This window comes from Hordeum vulgare, chromosome 7H (assembly GCF_904849725.1).
Source record: "Hordeum vulgare subsp. vulgare chromosome 7H, MorexV3_pseudomolecules_assembly, whole genome shotgun sequence".
Lineage (NCBI taxonomy): Eukaryota > Viridiplantae > Streptophyta > Magnoliopsida > Poales > Poaceae > Hordeum > Hordeum vulgare.
The window spans coordinates 547,101,098-547,121,704 of NC_058524.1; the positions used below are offsets into that span (position 1 = coordinate 547,101,098).

General features: G+C 40.0%; 1 protein-coding gene across 5 annotated transcripts; it reads left to right on the plus strand.

Annotated features, from left to right (window-relative positions):
- The first annotated feature begins 2,678 nt into the window (after nt 1–2,678).
- On the plus strand, nt 2,679–15,696 carry LOC123407572. Of its 5 annotated transcripts, XM_045100735.1 has the most exons (20): nt 2,679–3,094; nt 3,755–4,004; nt 4,281–4,390; nt 4,477–4,611; nt 5,766–5,997; nt 7,248–7,618; nt 8,163–8,236; nt 8,506–8,659; nt 9,183–9,366; nt 10,000–10,228; nt 10,684–11,118; nt 11,370–11,427; nt 11,576–11,663; nt 12,231–12,302; nt 13,285–13,368; nt 13,478–13,621; nt 14,164–14,242; nt 14,533–14,615; nt 14,712–14,766; nt 15,278–15,696. In XM_045100735.1, exons 1-20 carry the CDS (start codon nt 2,737–2,739, stop codon nt 15,335–15,337), a joined length of 3,255 nt encoding a protein of 1,084 aa, XP_044956670.1. In that variant the 5' UTR covers nt 2,679–2,736; the 3' UTR covers nt 15,338–15,696. The 5 variants fall into 5 exon arrangements, 4 of the variants coding, with proteins under 4 accessions (XP_044956670.1, XP_044956671.1, XP_044956672.1 ...); XM_045100736.1 differs by lacking the exon at nt 14,712–14,766 and having other exon boundaries at nt 15,278–15,379; XM_045100738.1 differs by lacking the exon at nt 2,679–3,094 and having other exon boundaries at nt 3,933–4,004; nt 4,244–4,390.
- The last annotated feature ends 4,911 nt before the right edge of the window (nt 15,697–20,607 follow it).

A 20,607-nucleotide genomic window follows, 5' to 3' on the forward strand; every position in this document is an offset into this window, starting at 1 on the left:
AAGAAGGGCTCCAACCAATTTACGAGGGAGTCCCAAGGCAACATGGCGGTCCGTCTTGCATTGATTCCAACTCCCAAAAGTCACATATATTCCAAAAGAAACCTCCATGAATTTTTATCGCGCTTGGACTTCGTTTCACATGAATTTTCTGCAAAACAAAAAACACACAAAAGACATGAACTGGCACACTCCATCAATATGTTAGTCCCAAAATTAATATAACATGTTACTAAAAGTATATGAAAGTTGTAGAATATTGACATGAAAGAATTAAAAATTATAGATATGACGGAGACATATCAGATACTGTGAACCATCTGCTTTCCACTTACTGACGTGGTTATAGACATGTGTTGAGGTGACCTCGTGCCCACAAAACTCGAATACGTGCTTTGCAACAACTTTCAAGTGCACCTCCTTGAATCCCTTGTCTGTCCTCACCTGCTGGCTATGATTTCACATATCATGTTAAGCACGAACGTCGACAAGAAAAGTTGCCATTTCATGGATTTCCCGTGGCATCCTTCCTTTCCATGGCGGTTGCCTTTTGAGCAGCAGTATGAGCTGCAGCATTGGGCTGAGCCAACACATATGTTGTAGGTGAAAAGGGTGGAAGTGTACTAGACACCTAAAAAAAAATCTGAATCAGGAGGCATCTCCTCGATGGGAGGCTGGGAGTCCTCGAGATATGACGTCGGGGGACTAGCTCTGAAACACGACAAAGGCCTGACTAAACTCTTACGTGCTCATGCCCTACAAGCGTAATTATCAGTATGAGTGGAGCACACTACACATTGATAGTGCGAGGGTACTAAACATGGACATTATGAACTAACACCAATATGGACAGTATAAACGAGCACTATACATAGACAGATGGATCATCTAGTTCAACACAGTATCTCAAAACATATGAAGGACTTCAACAAACTAGCACAAATACTTGCATACTAGCATAGTACACATCAAGCATACTACCAATCCATCACCACTAGTTATCAATCCTTGCTGACATGGAAACGACAACTACCATGCTACAAATCCATCACGACTAGCTACCACAACATCACACTCACACAGATCGACGGTGTACAATGCTACAAGATTGTCCTATATAATCTAACCCTATCACATGCTCATAAATCTAGCTAGAACGAGCACAAAGAAGGGGGTGATTAAACTCACAGACGTCGTCGAAGCAGCTCGAAGGAGGTGCGGAGCAATCCAAAGAAGAGGAGGACACGTATCGCCGCCGCTGCCAACGGATGGTCGGAGCAGGAGCGCGACTTACCTGGTCGTCGATGTCGATCCGCAACGACATGGAAGCTCGAAAGAAGGGCGAGGGATGGTGGGGGAAGTTTGGGTGGTGAGGTGAGACTCGCTATATAGGACAACTGATTCGACAACAAGTGATGGTAATTCCTCACGCCGCTTTTCGAGGGAGGCGCATGAACTCGCGCCATCTCCGTGGACGCATGAGGTGAGCGCCGCGTTTCTCTCACTTGCATCGCTCGAGTTTGGCTCAGTGGAACGGTGAATCGATAGTTCCTAGTGGGCCTGAATAGGAGTTAATTTATGTTTCATGCCACGCAAGAATCTCATGCAGTCGAGATAACCAAACAATCAGTATTTTCGCACGCAGACCTTATTGGGTTTGATGCGGGCTACCAAACGGATCACAAGCAAATGATCATGCCACATCGCTAGTTTTGGTTGGCCGAGTGCGGCAAAAGGCAACCTACCAAAGACACTTCATAAAATATACATTTCTTCTAAAATCTAAATTTTATAATATAGGAAAAATGAGTTGATCCCTATTATGCGTGTAATGCATTTTTTGTATTTGGATTCTTTGGCTTCTCTTTTATGGTTTATTTGTATGTCCCATTTTTTGTGTTTATTCTGAATTTTCTTCAATTTTATTTATCATTTTTTTCCTTTTTATCTTATCATTTCAATTTTTATTTTAAATTTAGATTTTAGAAGAAATGTAAATATTTTTTCTATATATGATTTTTTAAACACATGTAGAACACCTTTCAAATGCATGTTAAATATTTTCTGAATATATGAGGAACATTTGAATACATCTTAAATAGCTGGTGATTTATCTAATTATATGCTGAACAAATTTTTAATACCATAGTTTTTTTAAGCATGTGTACTTTTTAAAAATTTCATGGATATTTTTCAAATGGATGAACATTTTCGAAAATGCATAAATTTATTTTAGGATCACATTATTATTGTACATGTGAATACTTTTACACACACACATTTTTTTTTATCAAATTGGTTATATTTATACAAATTACTAAGACAATTTATTTCATTTAAATATCTTAAAAACTGTTCATGTGTCTCTGAAAATATACTACTCCCTTCGTTCCTTATTATTTGTCACTGAAATAGATGTGTCTAGCACTGACTACATGTATACACATTCGTTTGAGCGACTAATAACGTGGATCGAAGGGAGTAGTGTATTTCACCTTTTTGTTTGTAAGGGCATTTCCTTTTTTTTTTTTGAGCTTCTGAGAGCATAACTGTAATTTTTTTATCTAAAAAACCCTGCGTTACTTGCGCCGGCCCATGAAAGACGTGCGTGAGCGATCAGATCGTATCACTCGCAGCTGGCGCTATAGCAGCTCCCTTGCTCGCCGCTTTACTGCCAGCCTGCCAAATTCCTCTTCCCCTCGCAATGAAGTGTTGCTCGGGGCCCACCACGGGCTCGCGATGCGCAAGCCCATAATTCTTCTTCCCCTCCTCTACTCCGGCGACTCGCCGATGTCCTTACAGCTATCCGGCCGCCGTACCGTCCTCTTTCTCATCCTCATCGAGCTCCTGGTGCCGCCACGGTGCGCGGGGGAGTCGGCGACGTGCCTTGCCGTGTACCGCGAGGGCGGCGCGCCCGCGGTGTACCAGTCCGCGCACTGCCCCCGCTGGACCATCCTCTCCGGCGGCGAGGGGGATGGGGAGAAGGTCTCCTCCTCCCCGCAGCCGAGGAGGTGCCATGTGGCGGCCCACCGTGGCCGCCGCCGCTCCCAGGAGGACCGCGCCGTCTGCGCGCTCGGCATCCGCATCCCCTTCCTAGGTACACCTGCACAGCACGGAGTTTTAGTAAAACAAGTCCGCAATTCACACGCGGTGTTGCATTGCGACTATGTGGTGGAAGGACGAGGGAGGGAGCATTGAGAAATTGTGTGCAATTAACCAAAACTTGCAGGATTGTACTGGCAACCTTGTTTATTAATTTATTATTATGCTTCATGAACCCTGAGCTAGAAATGAGGAATAAAAACAGTATTCTGCTTCTGGTTTACTGGTAATAAGATATGATTTGTACTCCTGAAATGTTAGTTGGCATCTCATGTCAGAGTGTAGTCACTAAGAAATCGTAAAAATGGGAGTGGGAAGCTGGATATCATGTTGGAAGGATCATAGTTTGTGAATGTGCTGGGTGCTTCCTGTAGAAAAGTACCCCGCAGAGTTTTTTTGGCCTAGCACAGCATGTTTTTCCTGCAATTAAGGTTGCAAACTGCAAGACTGCGAGTTGCTCGAGTTGACTAGTGCCACATGACTCATATGCCTAGGGATAACAAGCTGCTATTAGCCTATTACGTAGTCAGTCAAATGATTTTGTAGAAGTACTTTCTTCAAAAGTTCTTTGGTTATTGTGATTTTATGTTCGATCCTTTAATATGCACCCTGTTCATTTGTAATCTGATCCTGACTAACTTGCTATATTATGCAGAGCAAATGAGGATTAAAGAGGTGGATGTCGGAGTGATGGCAATATTTGATGGTCATAATGGAGATGAGGCCAGTGAGATGGCTTCTAAGCTCTTACTGGAGTACTTGTTGCTTCATGTTTATTTTCTTCTTGATGGTATATACTCCATCATGTTCAGAAACTCAACTGGAAAGCTGACACATAAGGAAGTTACTATTCTTAACAGTGTTCTTAACCTGTACAAAGAGGATCAGTCCAATTACGGGCAGAGGTTTGTCTTTTATCATGCCCTCTAATCCATGTAAATAGTTCTGGTTGTGTTTACACTATGGAGTTTTTATCATGCCCTCTAATCCATGTAAATAGTTCTGGTTGTGTTTACACTATGGAGTTACATCCTGTTTACAGCGTGTTGATGATGATTTTGATGTTTCCTTGATCTCAGAATGCTATTTTTTTAGTATTAAATGCTCATATGCCACTTTCGAAGAATCTGAACCATATTTTCAGGGCAATACAAGTTGTTCATGGTTCTAAAAAAGTGCAGGTCATGTTGGACATTGCCCACTATTCTTGATCGATCATTTCACATGGAAATTCTGAAGGAATCATTATTGAGGGCAGTTCAGGATATTGACCTAACATTCTCCAAGGAAGGTCTCATTTTCGTAAGCAAAATTAAACTTCATTGTGCATTTTCGTAATAATTGAAAAGGATTATTTGCCATGTGTAATGCAGGAAGCTTTACGAAAAAATTTGAAGTCTGGTTCAACAGCTACTGTGGTCTTGATAGCCGATGGCCAAATCATAACGGCTAATGTGGGAGATTCAAAAGCATTTTTGTGCTCACAAAGTCATGCTCTGTACAGCGAAAAGAGTTAGTCTTCTTTCTTTTATTATTTGAGTAACTTACCCAATTGGATGTTGCTTATTCTAGATGTTTAAGCACTGGTACTTCTGTCCTGTCAACTACTCTCCTACTCTTGCTGGCAAGCATTTCTTGCATTTTAGTATTTTCGCCCTCCCCCTGTTACCCTGTATCTCCAGATCCCATACTCTTTCGGTCTCATATTTATTACAGATTTACAGGCTATAGTTATCTGGGCTGAAAATATCAAGGCATACTAATAATGTTATCCTATCCTCCTTGGATCAAAGTTTCTTTGAGCAATGTTTATAATAAATTGTATGAGATACGACTAGCACTGTCTGGTGAATGGTGATCCACATTGCCTCAGTACGAGATTTGACATCCTCGTAGATAATGCCGCAGAAGCTAAGCGGTAATCTGGGAGAGAATAGGTGCGCCATGACTTTGGCGTAAAACCAAAAATCAAAATCACCATAATATAGCAGAACTACATATGTTGAGAAATGTTGAGAACGCCACGTTTTAGCTTTTAACTGTAACTTTTGAAACTGCCATTGCCTTGTTCATGTCGTGATGCATCATTATCTCTTGTCTTGTTAGCATGGCCTTTGTTTCTATACAAGCTTCTCTAGGCCTAGCTTTCATCTTTTTATGTGACTACTTGGATGTGCATTAGTCTTAAGACATTGCCTAGCTGGCTGTGTTCAATAACCGTTTTTAATCTGGGCTGGTAGGTTAGGCAGTGTGGTTTTCCAGTTTTGTTCGTGCGCTTGCTAGTTTCTTTTCCATTTTGAAGTTTCGTGCCTTCATGGTGCCCTTTCTAATACAAAATGACGTGAATTTTGATGCATGTTCTAGGAAAAAAAATCTTCACTTATAATATCATGGTAGAAAAATTATCTGTTAGGCTACTGTGTAATAATTTAGGTAGGTTGCAGTAACCAAGACCATCTTGGTTCGTTTATGGATCAGATCATGAAAGAACCGTGGTAGCAGATTCTTCACTTCTAATTGAACAGGAGATGCTCCAAAATTACACATTTTGCAACTTCATACAGATAAAACCTTCTGCTTTAAATGGTGTCTACATCCTAATCTGCGTGTATGTCTTGCACTGTGGACTTGTGGAAAAACAATAATCAGAAAGCTTCCATTATCAGGGAAACGGAGAAGAAAGAGAAATTCTAGCAATCACGAGGACTTTGCTTTGGCAAATTATGGTGGACCACTTTACAATGTAAAGGAGTTAACCAGGGACCATCATCCGGATAGAGAGGATGAGAGAAGGCGTGTAGAAGCTGCTGGTGGTTATGTTCTTGAGTGGGCTGGTGTATACCGTGTTAATGGTGAGCTTGCACTATCTCGAGCTATTGGCGACGTGCCTTTTAAACGGTTAGTACGCAATCTATTGAGTTCTTTTCTCTAATTATGTCTAACGTATCAGTTTCCAAGTTTTCTAATGTATTGGAGTTTGTATCTTGAAAAATAGAAAAGTTACATAGCCCTACTGCATTTTATTAAAGAGTAAATTTCACTAAACTGCAAGTACAGTGTACAAAGTACAAATTCCCAGAAAACTATGGGTTTTTGGATCAATACCAAGAACTATAGATGGTTCAATTTCTGATTTATCACATAACCACATGTTGTCGGGTGCACTGAACATTCCATTTGGTCTACTAACTTGGGCCACAAGATGGCCTCTCAAAATAGTGCACCAGTTCCAGGCAGTGAGATAAGAGCTGATCGATTGAAATTTACTCGTAGAACCGCTGCACAAATCTCTGAGGATGGCTTGTGCACCCAGATGGTCAAACCACACCTGAAGTCGGTGCATGCTGAAATTTGATGTCATGTGATGTAATTAATCATGGAATCTGTAGTTTGTACATTAAATCCGCCATTCTGTGATTTGCAGTGTTACTTACAGAAGAGATTCAGGATCTTATTGGTTTGGGAAATATTAAAATATGTTGTTAAGTGTCTGGCTCTATATTATGCATGGCACCCCATCTCTTTTTATTAAGAAAGAATGAACTAGTCTTATATTTCCCAAAGTCCTTACTCTAGTTTGTCTCTACCCCCAGTAGGCACGAGTGTTGTTCTTCCTTTAAGTTGTTTCTGTCCAACCTCACTATGACAGATGCTTAACCCCATTACGTACTAGCATACCTGGGCAACTTTATTTGATTTGAAGAAGTCATAACAAAGCCAAATAAAAGAATGCTCAACATATACAGACAGTATGAAGTGTGCATGCTGAGCTCGCCCAAACTCAGCATGCGCAGCCTCAACACGACACTTCCCTCACTGGGTTGAATGTGGCTCCTGGATGGCATAGTGAGAACTGAGATGTTCTAGATCCCAAGGCAATCTGCAACAAAGTCGATAAAAATATCAAGCCAGTGAGAGGAGCATTTGTAGATTTACGATTAAAGTATTGGGAGATCCAGAATATCGTGGCATGGAATTATTTGATACGTTGTTGTTTGTAGATAGCCCATGCAGAAGTTTCAGATGACTGTAGGAATTTATGTCTGTGGCTTGTCTAATGTGACATTTTGATGTTCAAAACTCTCTCCGTTCCTTGATATTTTGGTTGCATGGGCATGCTGAATTGTTCTGGCTCATTGTTCTTGTAGGTATGGTGTAATATCGACACCTGAACTAACAGGGTGGGAGCTTCTGTCAGCAAATGATAGCTTCCTTATTGCCTCCTCTGATGGTGTCTTTGAGAAAATGAGTACGCAAGATGTTTGCGACATGATGCTATATGCAAAATTTGGTGTTAACCAGGATTTTGAACCCTTTGCTGTTATGCAACAGAATTTGGCGGATTATATAGTTCATCTTGCTTTACAGAAAGGCACAACAGACAATGTAGCAGCTGTGGTTGTTCCATTGGAGTTTCCTAGTAGCTCTGGAGCTAGAATAGAATATTGGCACCATCTTGAAGAAAATCCAGTGACATCTGTTTTGCCTTTACAGACCATTCCGTACCAACACAAGTCGGGTAGGCTCAGTCTCTCATTACTTATATTTGTTAAAATTTTACGTTGCCATTTTATTTTAACACATTTGTATTTTCTTTGACTTTAACTTATTGCAGATGACTAATAATTTGCTAATTTCTGCATTTTGTTATCAGTTTGAATGTTTGATTCAAGTTTCCCTTCAATCTTAAGCTGATTGAAGTTTGCATGGTAGTCAGTTCCCTGTTATTATTATGTTGGACACCCTAAATAGGTGTGCCGAAAAATTCACAGGAGGGCAAATTACTTTTTAAGGGAAAACAACGCTCCTTGTTCTATGATGTTATCCTCTTCTTTTGCTGCCCTGTTGCCACATTTTGTTCTATTCAAGTGATTGTTTCTTATATAAGTATTACATAACTGGATTGATCCTGTGAATCTAAAATTATAATTTAGTGAACTTCTATTGACCATTAGCTTACCCATGAAATTTCGTTGCTTGACTTTCTGCCCTAAAAGATAGTTCAAGGCCTCCTGTGAAGTCTTTCTCAGTCCTTATTTACTTTTGTTTCGATGTATTTGCAGAAGATGGAGTAAGTTCAGCTGTTATTGAAATGGAGTATTTCAAGCGCTCATCGGCAAAGTTCCAGAGATTCTTGGTGAGTGGGAAATTTATTATGTCACCGTTTGCTCTGAAAGTTAGATATTACCAAACAAAGATAATTTACATTCCATCATTCCATGTGCTGTGTGAACGGAAAATATGTTTCATTTACCTTGTTAGTGTTGTGCATGAACTTGAAGTCTTTGACAAGAAAGCCCTATCCTATTTATACTTTCCTTTATTAAGCTACATGTTCAATGTTTGTTGGAGTTTATAGTAGAATCTTGTATGCTATTAATTGTATTTGTGCTTGCTCTGAATTAGGTTGATGCAAAGCTTAAGAGACTGGGTTGTTTCTACTTATCTGAGAGCCTTGATGAAGACATGGACTTTATATTTAGGGTACCCAAGGGCTATCAGCAGGAAGGAGTCCGTGACTTCAATCATGTGCCAGCTGAAAATGCGTTATCTTCTGATGGTGAGTTACCTTTTTCAGGGATGCTTGTGTTTGGTCTTTTTTTAGTAGCAAGGTCTCTTTGGAGGCGTTTAGCTTGTTGGAGGGTGTAGTCTCTTGTTGGAGGGTGTAGTCTTATTTCAATGACTTAGTAATCTTCTTTTTAAGACTTGTGCACGGGCCACAGCCACCGGTTCCTGGCCATTACGCCTGGCTGGATCTAGACCGGCCCCACAGACCAACACTAGTCTTTCCTGTGCACTTTGTCCTCACTCGTGCACACCTGGGACCAATTTCAAAGAACGGGCTCCTGGAAAAGAAGGAATTCCTTGTTGATATGAGTAGTCTATCATTCCTATTAAGCCAGGTTCTGACATACACCACTTGATAGTTGATACATATTGATGTGGGCATGTTTGAGTTAAAAAAAATCCTTTCTATACATTTGATTTTGATCTTAGACTTTTGGTACCTGAGATAGATGTGGATTGTAATGTGATGTTTACTCATGCCCTCAGTTATCATTTCTTCCTACATTTGGGTACAGGAAATCTTGAAAAATACAAGGACAGAAACTTTTGCTGGCACCTTGTCCATCAAGATGATGAAATGGGACGATGTACCAGTCCTGAAGGGTTCGCAAATTATTTTGGCTTGCTTGATTCTGTTTCACATAATGGAAGCAGATCAAGCAGTTCACATGCATTTGGCTACAAGATAGCTGACATCAGGTACCATTTCTATTGTTGAGCATCTTCCTGAGTACCCTTTTAGCATGTTCAGATAATAACCTGTAGATCTCTGCTGAAGTTCAGATTATTTGGTTTAATTGCTTTTTAACCGGCATGCTTCACATGAAAAGTGACATTATTATATTTCTTGCTGGTAGATTCTATGCCAGCCAAACTTTTGCCCGAAGTCACATATACATATATTATCTTGTATTTCTTGTTGTACTTTTATTTTCAAGTTTTAGGTGATAACGGGTGCAATATATCTATTACTTTTCCAAATGAAGAATCACGCGCAAGTGGTAATTGCACAGCAGAAAGATATTACTTTATAGTTTATATTCTGATTATCGCGGTATTTCATTCATGAATGCACCGGTGAAAGGGTGGAAGAGTTGCTTGTGGTACAATTAATTGGTCAGGTGGAGTGTCAGGTGTATGGGCATAGTTTGAGAAGAGCCTCTGGAGATAGATTTTTTTTTTCATTTGAAACCATTTTCCTCACATCAAGTCGCATACATATGTCACTCTTTCTTTGCCAACTGCAGTGGTTAAACATATAATCATTTTCATTGTAATAGTTCAATCATGTGTACACAAGTATGACTTTTTCCTTTTTGTAACGATAATTAGGTACAAGCTGAAGAGAAGATTCGATCGCGGTTCATATGGTGAAGTCTGGTTGGCATTTCGTTGGAATTGCTCTGATGATGTAGATATACATAAAGATCCTTCCCACTTTAGCACTATACTTACACCAGACTCGTATAATTGCACAAGTTCAAACACATCGTCGTCATCTGATGAAAATCATGGCTCAGACATGATAGATGGTGATTTATTCATATTGAAGCGCATAATGGTAAGCCCACTATTCTTTCCAATGAACTATCTGCCATTCTTTCATGTACTCCAATTATCTAGTTTTAGAGGTACAGTGATTGATCCTACCTGATGTATTTTGATTCACGCTGCGGTAGCCAGTAAGTGCTAGGAGCGACTAATCTGCTGAATGTTTGATGTTCTTGCATATATTAGTTTTCACTGAATGCTGGGTTTTGTCATTCTTGCTGTGGTCAAATGATCATATTGGGCATCTTTGGCGCTTCGATTTTTTCCGCCATTGCACAAAAAGGGCAGCCCAGTGCTCGCAGTTCCCGCTTGCGCAGGGTCCGGGGAAGGGTCCGACCACTTCTCCAGCATTTCATGTGATACATTTAAGAGCAACATTGTCCTTGCCCTAAAATAAGGAAGTTAGATTTTTGAAAATCTTTACTGTCCTGTCTCTGTCTTGACTCTGGTGCTTGGAAACTGCAGGTGGAAAGAGGAAATGCTGCTTACTTGAGCGGACTGCGGGAGAAGTATTTTGGAGAATTATTTTCAAATGCTTCAAAAACCCTTGAAGTTTTGTCAAGGATGGAATCATCATCTGCAACGTTTCCGATGGACATGCAATTCATTGAGTATACATTTCCAGAACAGAACATCTCAGCTGTTGAAGAATCACTGAAGCATGTGGCTAGGTTTATAGAATCTTTTGAATCAGAATCAAGGGAAATATGGCTTGTGTACCGCAATGAAGGCCGCTCATTGTCAAAATTGTTATATGCTGCTGAAGAAACAAAGTTAGTTACCGGTGATGATAATGAGAGGGTCAGATATATTCAAGTTCTGCAACCATCAAAGTGGTGGTATTGGTTAAGGACTACTGAAGCTGGGCAAAGACAAATGCAAAATCTCTTATGGCAACTGGTATGCTTATTCTAATCTTTATAGTCCTGTAAACGAATGTCATGGCTTAGGTGCTTCTCACATAGTTTATTGTGGTTTTAATCATTGTGAGATTTATATTGAATGGTAACCAGCATTCTCACATAGTTTGTTGTATTTTTTTACCTCTATTTAACTAAAAAAGGAAGACATATTTTGTAAGGTGCTGGCTTGTTTTTTATGATTTCATATTTAATAGATTAATATACATTTCTTTCTTGCTTCTTTTTCAGCTAATGGGTCTGAAAGCATGTCATGATCGTAACATCACTCACAGGGATATTAAACCTGGTAAAAATTCCGTTGACTTCTACTCTAGTAGTCTAGTTCCTTACCAAACTAATTGAGCCGCACATAGTCCTCCATCTTCCCATCATTTTTTCCACAGACATATTCTATCAACAAGTTGTGTTAACATGATTTGTCTTATGCCTTGTAGAGAACATGATCATCTGCTTTGAGGATGTGAAGACGGGAAAATGTTTAAGAGAGATCCCATCTGAAGCAACGGAAAACAAGCTGAACATGTAAGAACTAAGATGTTCTATGAGATGTACCTCTTACAGTTAGGTTGAGCTTATTTATCTTTTACTTGGATATTTCATTTTTCTTGATAGCTGGATGACAAAATTCTAACAACATTCAGATAGCTGAAATCAGTGGTAGAGGTGTGTATGCAGGTCCCACGTTATTTTTTCAAGCACCCTACTTTTTTTATAGAATATTACCAAGTAGTCAAAGTGGGTAACAGTAGTACAATGTTTATAAGAAATTTACCTCACATGTACATTAGTCTAGCTGTACCAGCCCTAAAGAATACTTTGGCCAAGTATTCCCAAACAAATCACAATGTTCTTCATTTCTGTTTCTCGTTTGTCAACAAGTCACTAAGGGACCAATATAGAAAAGTTCAATTATATGACATATACCATTACATGGCTTGAAGTGGCGTACTCTTGCTAGGTGAACTTCAGTTCTAACTTGAGATATTAATACTCAAATTGTGACATAGTCAACTGTCATGTTTGCACATCTACAAATGTTAGAAGGATGTTGCATTCTTCTGGCACTACTTACTGACTTTTTATATGCAGGCGTCTTATTGACTTCGGCAGTGCCATTGATGATTTCACTTTGAAGCATCTTTATGGTTCAGGGCCTACTCGGTGTGTGATAATTTTCTTCCTATTATCATTTGTTAGAGCATACATTGATGAGGTTGTTGAGTTTTAGGCACTGAGCATGTATTTATTCTTATTTTTTGGATGTTGCAGTTTGAAAATCATCATCACTTCTTAAGTAGGTTGCTCTGTTATACTTCTCCATTTTACCTCCTATATGATCATTGTGTAACTCAACCATATATTTTAAATATCATAGTACTTGAAGTCTCGACCGTCTTGTATGTTTAGGTTTGAAAGAACGTAGCCTGTTTTATTGAGTTGGCATGTACCCTTTAGTGCTTCAAGACCTTGCTATAAATGTTAGATTTGGTTTGGACATACTCCCTCCGTCCCAAAAATAACTGTCTCAACTTTGTATAAGCTCTAGTACAAATTTGTACTAAGCTTAAGACACTTATTTTGAGACGGAGGGAGTATATCTTACCATCCAACAAGTTGAACATAAAATGTGAAAATATGACTTTTTGTTTCTAAAAATTCCTTTGGAACTGAATGTATCTTTAAGAGTTCAATGAACTAAGCTGTGATGTTTTTTTGAACGGCTCTACACGCTGGTTTCAAAGTTGAAGCTCATGAACTGTATGATGTGCAGGATTTATGAATTTATTAACTAGTATATGTGTTTTTTATTTTAGATTTTTTTCAAGTAATCTCTTTATTTTCTCATCATGTTTATTCCAATGGATAATTTTTAGAGTAGGTTCTTGTGCGAATTTGCATGATTTTCCTCTTAGTGGACATGTTCAATGCTGAACTGCAACATTTTGTTTCTCGAAAGAGGTGTTTTTCCATGCTAAGTACTTTGGTCATTATTTATCCGTCAATTTATTGCCCAGCATTCTTTCCGCATTTGCAGAAGGCTATACTCTACACTGTCCAACATGCTTGTTCTTGAAGAAGACTGTACGATCCTGCTTTCTTTTATTTCACTCCGTTCTAATCCTAGTTTTGAACTCAATTCTAGGTCTGAGCAGACTTTTGAGTACACTCCTCCAGAGGCACTCCTCAATTCAAGCTGGTTTCAGGGATCAAAAAGTGCAAGCCTGAAGTATGTCTCTGTCCTCCATTTGTTTTACTTCTGCAAATGCTTCCCTGTGCCACCATTGTCAGCACAGCCGCACTGAAAGTCATTGATATTCTCATTGCATTGTTTACAGGTATGATATCTGGAGTGTTGGAGTTGTCATGCTGGAACTGATAGTTGGTTCTCCACATGTTTTCCAGATAAGTGACCGTGCACGTATTTTAATGGATCAACGCCTTGACGGGTGGAGTGAGGAAACAAAGGAGCTTGCATACAAGTGAGACACTGTTTTGATTTTTGATATGTGAGTTATGAAGTACATTTTCTGTTCCTAGATTAGCAAAGCTGTTATAGTTTGCAGCTTGATTCTCATGCCAATCCTAAGAAATCAAATATGTTCATTATGAACGAAATAATACAAACATCATTTTAGGCTCATGGTTCTTTGGATATCCCATGATTCAAAAAGTAGACCAATTCTGTAAGCCAACATAAGCAATTGATGCCCTAAGCTGAAGTGTGTGATTAATAGCAGAATTCAGATTTTTCTGGAAATTCGACCTTCCACACAGAAAACTACAAAAAAAATGGTTTTCTAACAATATATAGCATCTTAGCTAAATGCCTTTTTTAATTATCAGCATGTCACAGTGCCAAAATGCAATTTGTCTGTTTTGGGGAACTGCTGAACCATTAGTGTCAAGTTGCTTGATTATTTGAATTATGGTGATTCCAAACTAGCTGTGCAGTATTTTTTTTCCTGGCAAATGCTGTGGAGTATTAAGACATAGTGTTTCTTCTGTCTTGTTATGATGTTAGGCTGAGGTCTTACATGGAACTGTGCATTTTAGTACCGGGGATTTCTACACAACAGCAAGGCAGCATTAATTCCGAACGGGTCAGTACAACAAGTACATTATCTATTGATTAATTTGTAATGATCGTGTGCATTATATGTCATTCTCTTCCAAAAATGTCAGATAAATGCCTGTGTTCACATAGTTGTTCAGGACGGCAAAATTCAGAAAGCTATATTTTTGGCAGAGATTTTTTTTCCAGGAAATGTACAGATCTGCATATACATCTTTTATTATTCCTTGCATCGACCTATTCTATCATTATTAGTTTATTACTATGCTTTAAGCTTCCATGTCCCCTGATTCCTTCTTTCCTTTTTCATTGTTTAAGGGCCACGGCGGGTTAGCTTCTTGGAAATGCTCTGAAGAGTCATTTGCCCGTCAAGTGAAAATCCTAGACCCTCTTAAAATGGGGTTCGTATTTTTTTCTTATCACCATTTTCTGCAGACCACGCTTGTTCAGATCATCACATCTAATTGTATTTGTACCACATTGCTAACGTATTCCAGCTTTCCTAATTTGTGGGCATTGCGACTAGCGCGCCAGCTACTAGTGTGGCATCATGTAAGTGTCTTGAACCCAGTTCTGCAAAAAGTAGGCATTTTGTACCCTTTGTTTCAATAGAATCTGGCTATTACGACTGGGTGATGTGGTATCGTAGCAGTTATGAAACATCTCCGTCAGGAAACTTCAATTACTATGCATGTAGGTAATAAACCTCACTTGAGGCAGTATTCTGTTATCTGCAAAAAAGATCATGTGTCTAATGTTGTCTAAGTTGTAATACCCCTAATCCTGATAGGAGTTGTTCTAACTGTAGTCCCACACCCAGCTCTCAATTGCACAATGTGCAGTTGTGCATAATAAGGCACTGATTAGGCTATGGATATCCCATTTTTGGTCTTTTGCGTCCTACAGTATTAAACTTGAAAAGAACCATGTTAAACACTTATGTGACCATCCATGTCTTGTTATTGAGTTTGACCGATTTAGACAATAATGCAGTTCTTAGTGTGATTCTACCATTTTCTTCGTTTTCTTTGATTTAACATGTAATAAATTACCTGTCTTGCAGGATGACCGTCTAAGCGTTGATGAAGCATTGAACCATCCGTACTTCCAAGAGCCACCATAATAGATAGGTCATGAAGAGATGTAATCAGACAGTCTTCAATAGGTCTTTCAGGTTTAACTAGGGTTATTTGGCAAGGTTGCTCAACGGAATCGTGAATCCTGTCCATCAGATGTTGTAAATATCACACAGTGCAATGCAACGTAGGCAGAGAAAGACAGTTGGAAGGTGGAGAAACAGTTGTATAGTTAGATCCAAAATGAAGTGGAACCATGCCACAACGTGATCCATTAACGGTTGCATCAGGAGTACTACTTGTTGCGGAACGTATAGTATACTGAGCTCACTAGTTGTTTGGGTCACAAAAGTGGAAGCACTGGAACATATAACAGAAAATAAAAATATATCGTTAGTTTTTGTCATGTCGCTTGCATGGGGCCATGTATTTATTTGGCGTTGTATCAACTTCTTGATGAATTTACATGTAGATCTCTTGCATAGTTCAAAGGAAAAAAAAAACAGAAGAGCTTTAGTAGAAACCTCATCGTGTATGCTGACCGAAGCTTGAGCTTCTAGTAACAGCCCATGACCAACACTTTCCTTATATATTGATTGTACATAATATGCATCTCATAAGAATCATATGACATTTTATTAAAAATTAAGTTTGATATATTTTAACCCCTCCGCTCCAGAATATAAGAGCGTTTTTTACACTATTTTAGTGTAAAAAATGACGAGGGAGTACAAAACTAAGCTCTATTTTCATTTGCCAGTATACTAAATGGTGAATAACTAAACCCCCTTTGCTTTTGGTGTTCTACACCTAGCCTCACCTTCAAACCTTGCACATGGTTTGATGTAATATTTGGGAGCTACCCAAATTATAAATAATTTCATGATTTTGTCCCTCTAACACCTAGCCTTAGTTCAACTTTGCCTATGTTGTCTTGACACAAACGGTCCCAAGCTCGGGTAAGGAGAAGGATTGTGATAGGCTTAGCAAGCCAACGTCAAAACTCAGCCATTCTTATGAAGATGAAACCGGTAAGAACATTGTTGCAGTGTGACCCTTTGAGTGGCACACCATATCAAAACCCATGTGTGGTGTTAAATAGGCAAGGGTTGGGCATGACCGTCTGACCCCCTTGGTGGTTCGCCGCTTGATCTGGGTACGACGATAAGTGAGCAAGGATCGGGTCACTGCATCCTTAGTGGTGCACTACAACGACGCCCAAGTGTAGTGAAAAATGAGTAAGGGACTCGACGAGTGTGAAGGGTAAAGAAGCTAGCCGAGTTTATTAGGATCTGCATATATAGCTGGAAAGAAGGGCCCTTGATAGGTAAGTTACGAGAACTAGTTGATACAATGGTGATGAGAGGTGTTGATATCGTATGCGTCTAATAAACATGCGAAGGAGGTGGAGGACATCAACTTTAAGCTGTGGTACACGGGAAAAACTACAAACAGAAATGGAGTAAGCATCTTGATCAACAAGAGCCTTAATTATGGAGTGATGGACGTCAAGAGACAAGGGGACTGGATTATCCTCGTCAAGCTGCTAGTTGGAGACTTAGTTCTCAATGTTATTAGCGTGTATGCCCTACACGTAGGCCATAATGAGAGCACCAAGAAGGAGTTTTGGGAAGGCCTGGAGGACATGGTCAGGAGTGTACCTATTGGTGAGAAGCTTGTGGTTGAGGACCTCAATGGCCACGTGGGTACATCTAACATATGTTTTAAAGGGATGCATGAGGGATTTGGCTATGGCATGAAGAGTCAAGAAGGAGAAGATGTCTTAAGCTTCAGTATTGCCTACGACATGGTCGTAGCTTACACCCTCTTCAGAAAGAGAGAATCCCATATAGTGACTTTTAGTAGTGGTCAACACTCTAGCCAGATTGATTTCATCCTCTCAAGGAGAGAAGATATGCATGCTTTCTTAGATTGTAAGGTGGTACCTAAAGAGAGTGATATCCCTCAATATAAGCTTGTGGTGGCTGACTTTCTCTTTCATATTTGTGTCCAACTGGGTAAGCACATCAAAGTTATTAGAACGAAGTGGTGGAATTTCAAGGGAGGAGAACCACAGGTTTTTAAGGAGAGGATTACTAAGGGGGCCCTTGGGAGAAAGAAGGTAATCCAAAACAATATGTGGATGAAGATAGCAACTTGCATTCGTAAGGGCGGCTTCACAGAAGTTTGGGGTGATCGGGCGAAGTAGACGCGGAGCTAAAGATACCTGGTGATGGAATGATGATGTCCAAATGATTGTTAAGGAGAAGAAAGTTTGTTTGAGACACCCACACCAAGATAAGAGTGCACACAACATAGAGAAGTACAAGGTAACAAAGAAGGTCGCAAAAGCGACCTGTGAGTAAAGAAAGGGGTTGGGCGTATGAGGACCTGTACCAACGCTTATACACGAAGGAAGGAAGGGATATATATAAGATATCATTGTACCCGTCGTGTAACCATTGCGTCCGAATAGGACACAACGTGAATGAGGAGCTTTCATCGCAACCACAAAGTCTTGATGTCTACATCGAATGTTGCATCATGGAGCATCCGTCGTCCTCGTCACGTCGCTCGCCAGGCATCCAATGGCACCCGACCACCGTCAAGAAGGAGGATCTATACTCACCGTCATTCTAGTCATGCACCTGCCTCGAGTACTAAATCAAAGACATCGGGTCGTGCATCACATCCTCCACCTTGTTCGGGGGCTCGAAAGCCCTCAATGAGGTGGAGAAACACTCGATCTCCTTTGCCAAGGCACAGGTGGCGCCAGACTAGGTCCTCACCGAAGAGGAGCTCACAATAGTGTGAGCCTTGGACCGGTCCAAAACCACCAAGGAGATCGTTGCCGTCAAATTAGCCATGTCCTCCACCTCGGTATTGTCGAGTCAAAGCGGGAGCTCCACAAGAAGGAGGGGTAGGGCGACACATGGTGGAGGCGGGCACGCACCCGTTGAGGCGTGATTGCGCCGAGGCGGTGACTGGCTCGGCTTCCTCGACGACGACAATGATGACTGTGGTCTGGGTGGCCTCAGTGCGATGCTTATGAGAGCAATGCCACTTCTTAGTTCTGATTAGTTTAATTGAGTTTAAGTTCGGTCAGTGTGCATGTCATATATTAAACTCGGTAAACCTTGTTTAGTTTACATAAAATTTGTCAAACTTGGTAAAATTTCATGTGTGTCTCATGTAAATCTGGGCATGGGCAACCTGGCCCGAAAAACTCGGGTCGGGCCGGGCCGGGCTTGCAGTTCGGGTCGGGATCGGGCCGGGTTTTCAAGCCTCGACAACAGTTTGGACCGGGCTCGGGCTTGCACAAATCACCATTTTACACAGAGGCCCGGCCCAGCCCGGCCCAAAAATTCCCTTTTTAGTTTGTTTGGAACGGGCTCGGGCCTGAGATTTGCATTTTTTGGCCGGGCCGGGTCGGGCTCGGGCATGATATTTTTGGTTCGGGCTTTCCAAAGCCCGGTCCGAAGCCCGGCCCCGAAGCCCGGCCCGGTGTACGCCCAGGTTTAGTCTCATGTTTGAAATGTTTGAAAGATGGAAAATTATGCGAGATACCGTCGGATGGCCTTCGTCCCATCTGATGTCCACAGATACGTCCAAACGTATCCGAATACATTTGGGGGTGTCCATTTGATGAACTCCGTTGGAGATGCCCTTAACATGTCATTTTTTTGTGTGTCAGGGACATTAGCTGATCTGTTTGGGTACCTTGCACCGTTAAAAACCTTGGCAAGGGCGCTAGTGATCATTCCCGGAGTACCCTATCGACACGATTAGATATGAACAATGACAAGAATAGGACACACAAGTAACATAATGCACTGGAATAATGTTTTTCCGACCTCTTTGAACCTTGACAATGTTTGATCGTCGTTGACAAAGTGATTATGAGGGTTGGTGTTGCTAGATATGTTAGCTCTCTTTGGATCTTGGCGGTTGGTGTCTCAATTAAGAGAAGCAATTGGCTGGCTCTTGATGCAGTGACTTCAACCTTATTTTTAAATTTGTTCTGTCGTATGACCCGATTTCTTTAACTGTCTGGACTGGAATTGAAGGATAGTAAGCATGCGGTACATGAGCAATTGCCCCAAACGATGTTCCTTCACCTGTTACTAATCTTGTTTCTAGCGATGAGTGGCCATTGTGGTTTTCAAAGCATGATAGAATGCGAGTAATGTATGACTCCCTTTCTTTTACCGTCGGTTCAACGCAAATTTCAAGCTCCAATGGATGGCGTGCAATTAAAAGAAGACAACAATATGGTTTTCACTTTTCAATGTAGACTTACTTTTTACTCATCGTTTTGTCTTTCCATTATACTGCCTATCATTTTGCTTAATAGTTACTAGCAAAAGGGTCCATGCGTTGCAACGGGAGAAAGAAATACCACACGCTCTTAATTTATAAAAAATGGTCTATAATCTGAGAATTTGTAGTTACGACACAAATAAAGATGGTCTTATCCTACAAAAATGCAGTTCAAAATTTCACATGTCTTCTATTTTAACACGGCTTGCATGTAGATTTAATACGTACAAAGAATAAGTCAAGTGACCTTCAGTTTCATCTCTAATCCTGATTTTGTTGATGTGTTCATCCCCAACCCGGATGAGTACCGGTATGAAAGAAAGACGAATAATGACTTATTTATTAAGATTGCATCCTAGATATTATTTTTATTAAACGTTTAACAGATAAAATAATATCATATTTAAATTCTACATATTTTTCTAATCAAATTCCATATATAATATGTTAAATTTGGAGTTACGGTTTAAAAGATATGAGTATTTTAAAAAACATTTAATATATACTACGAGTTTAATGTCATAAACAGTAAGGGCTTTTTTGTAAAATCACCTCGGTGGGTTTTCCGACGGAAGCGATAACCTCTTTATTATTAGGTAAAGATTTGATATAAGACGTTCTTACATGTCTCCTCGCTAAAAAAATGAGAACCCTTCTATCTTCCGTAAAAGAGGAATTCCTCTATCGATATATGAGATATTTCACTATGTGGACCAAAATCGATGTTGAATTTGTTTTTTAGACATGTACCATTGACCACCTATGATTTCAGACAAATATAATAGGGCATGGGAGCACCTACTTCCTCTGATGCCAAACCCTTCGTGACATTAAAGTAAGGTTGGTTGTAATGGGTAGTATTATATACTACTAGTATCATACATATAATACTACTGTATGATATTACATCTGTAATGCATAGTAGTATCATATGTTAGTATCATAGGACAGTTCATTTATTGACATGCAAGACATACAGTAGCGCATCATTTAATAT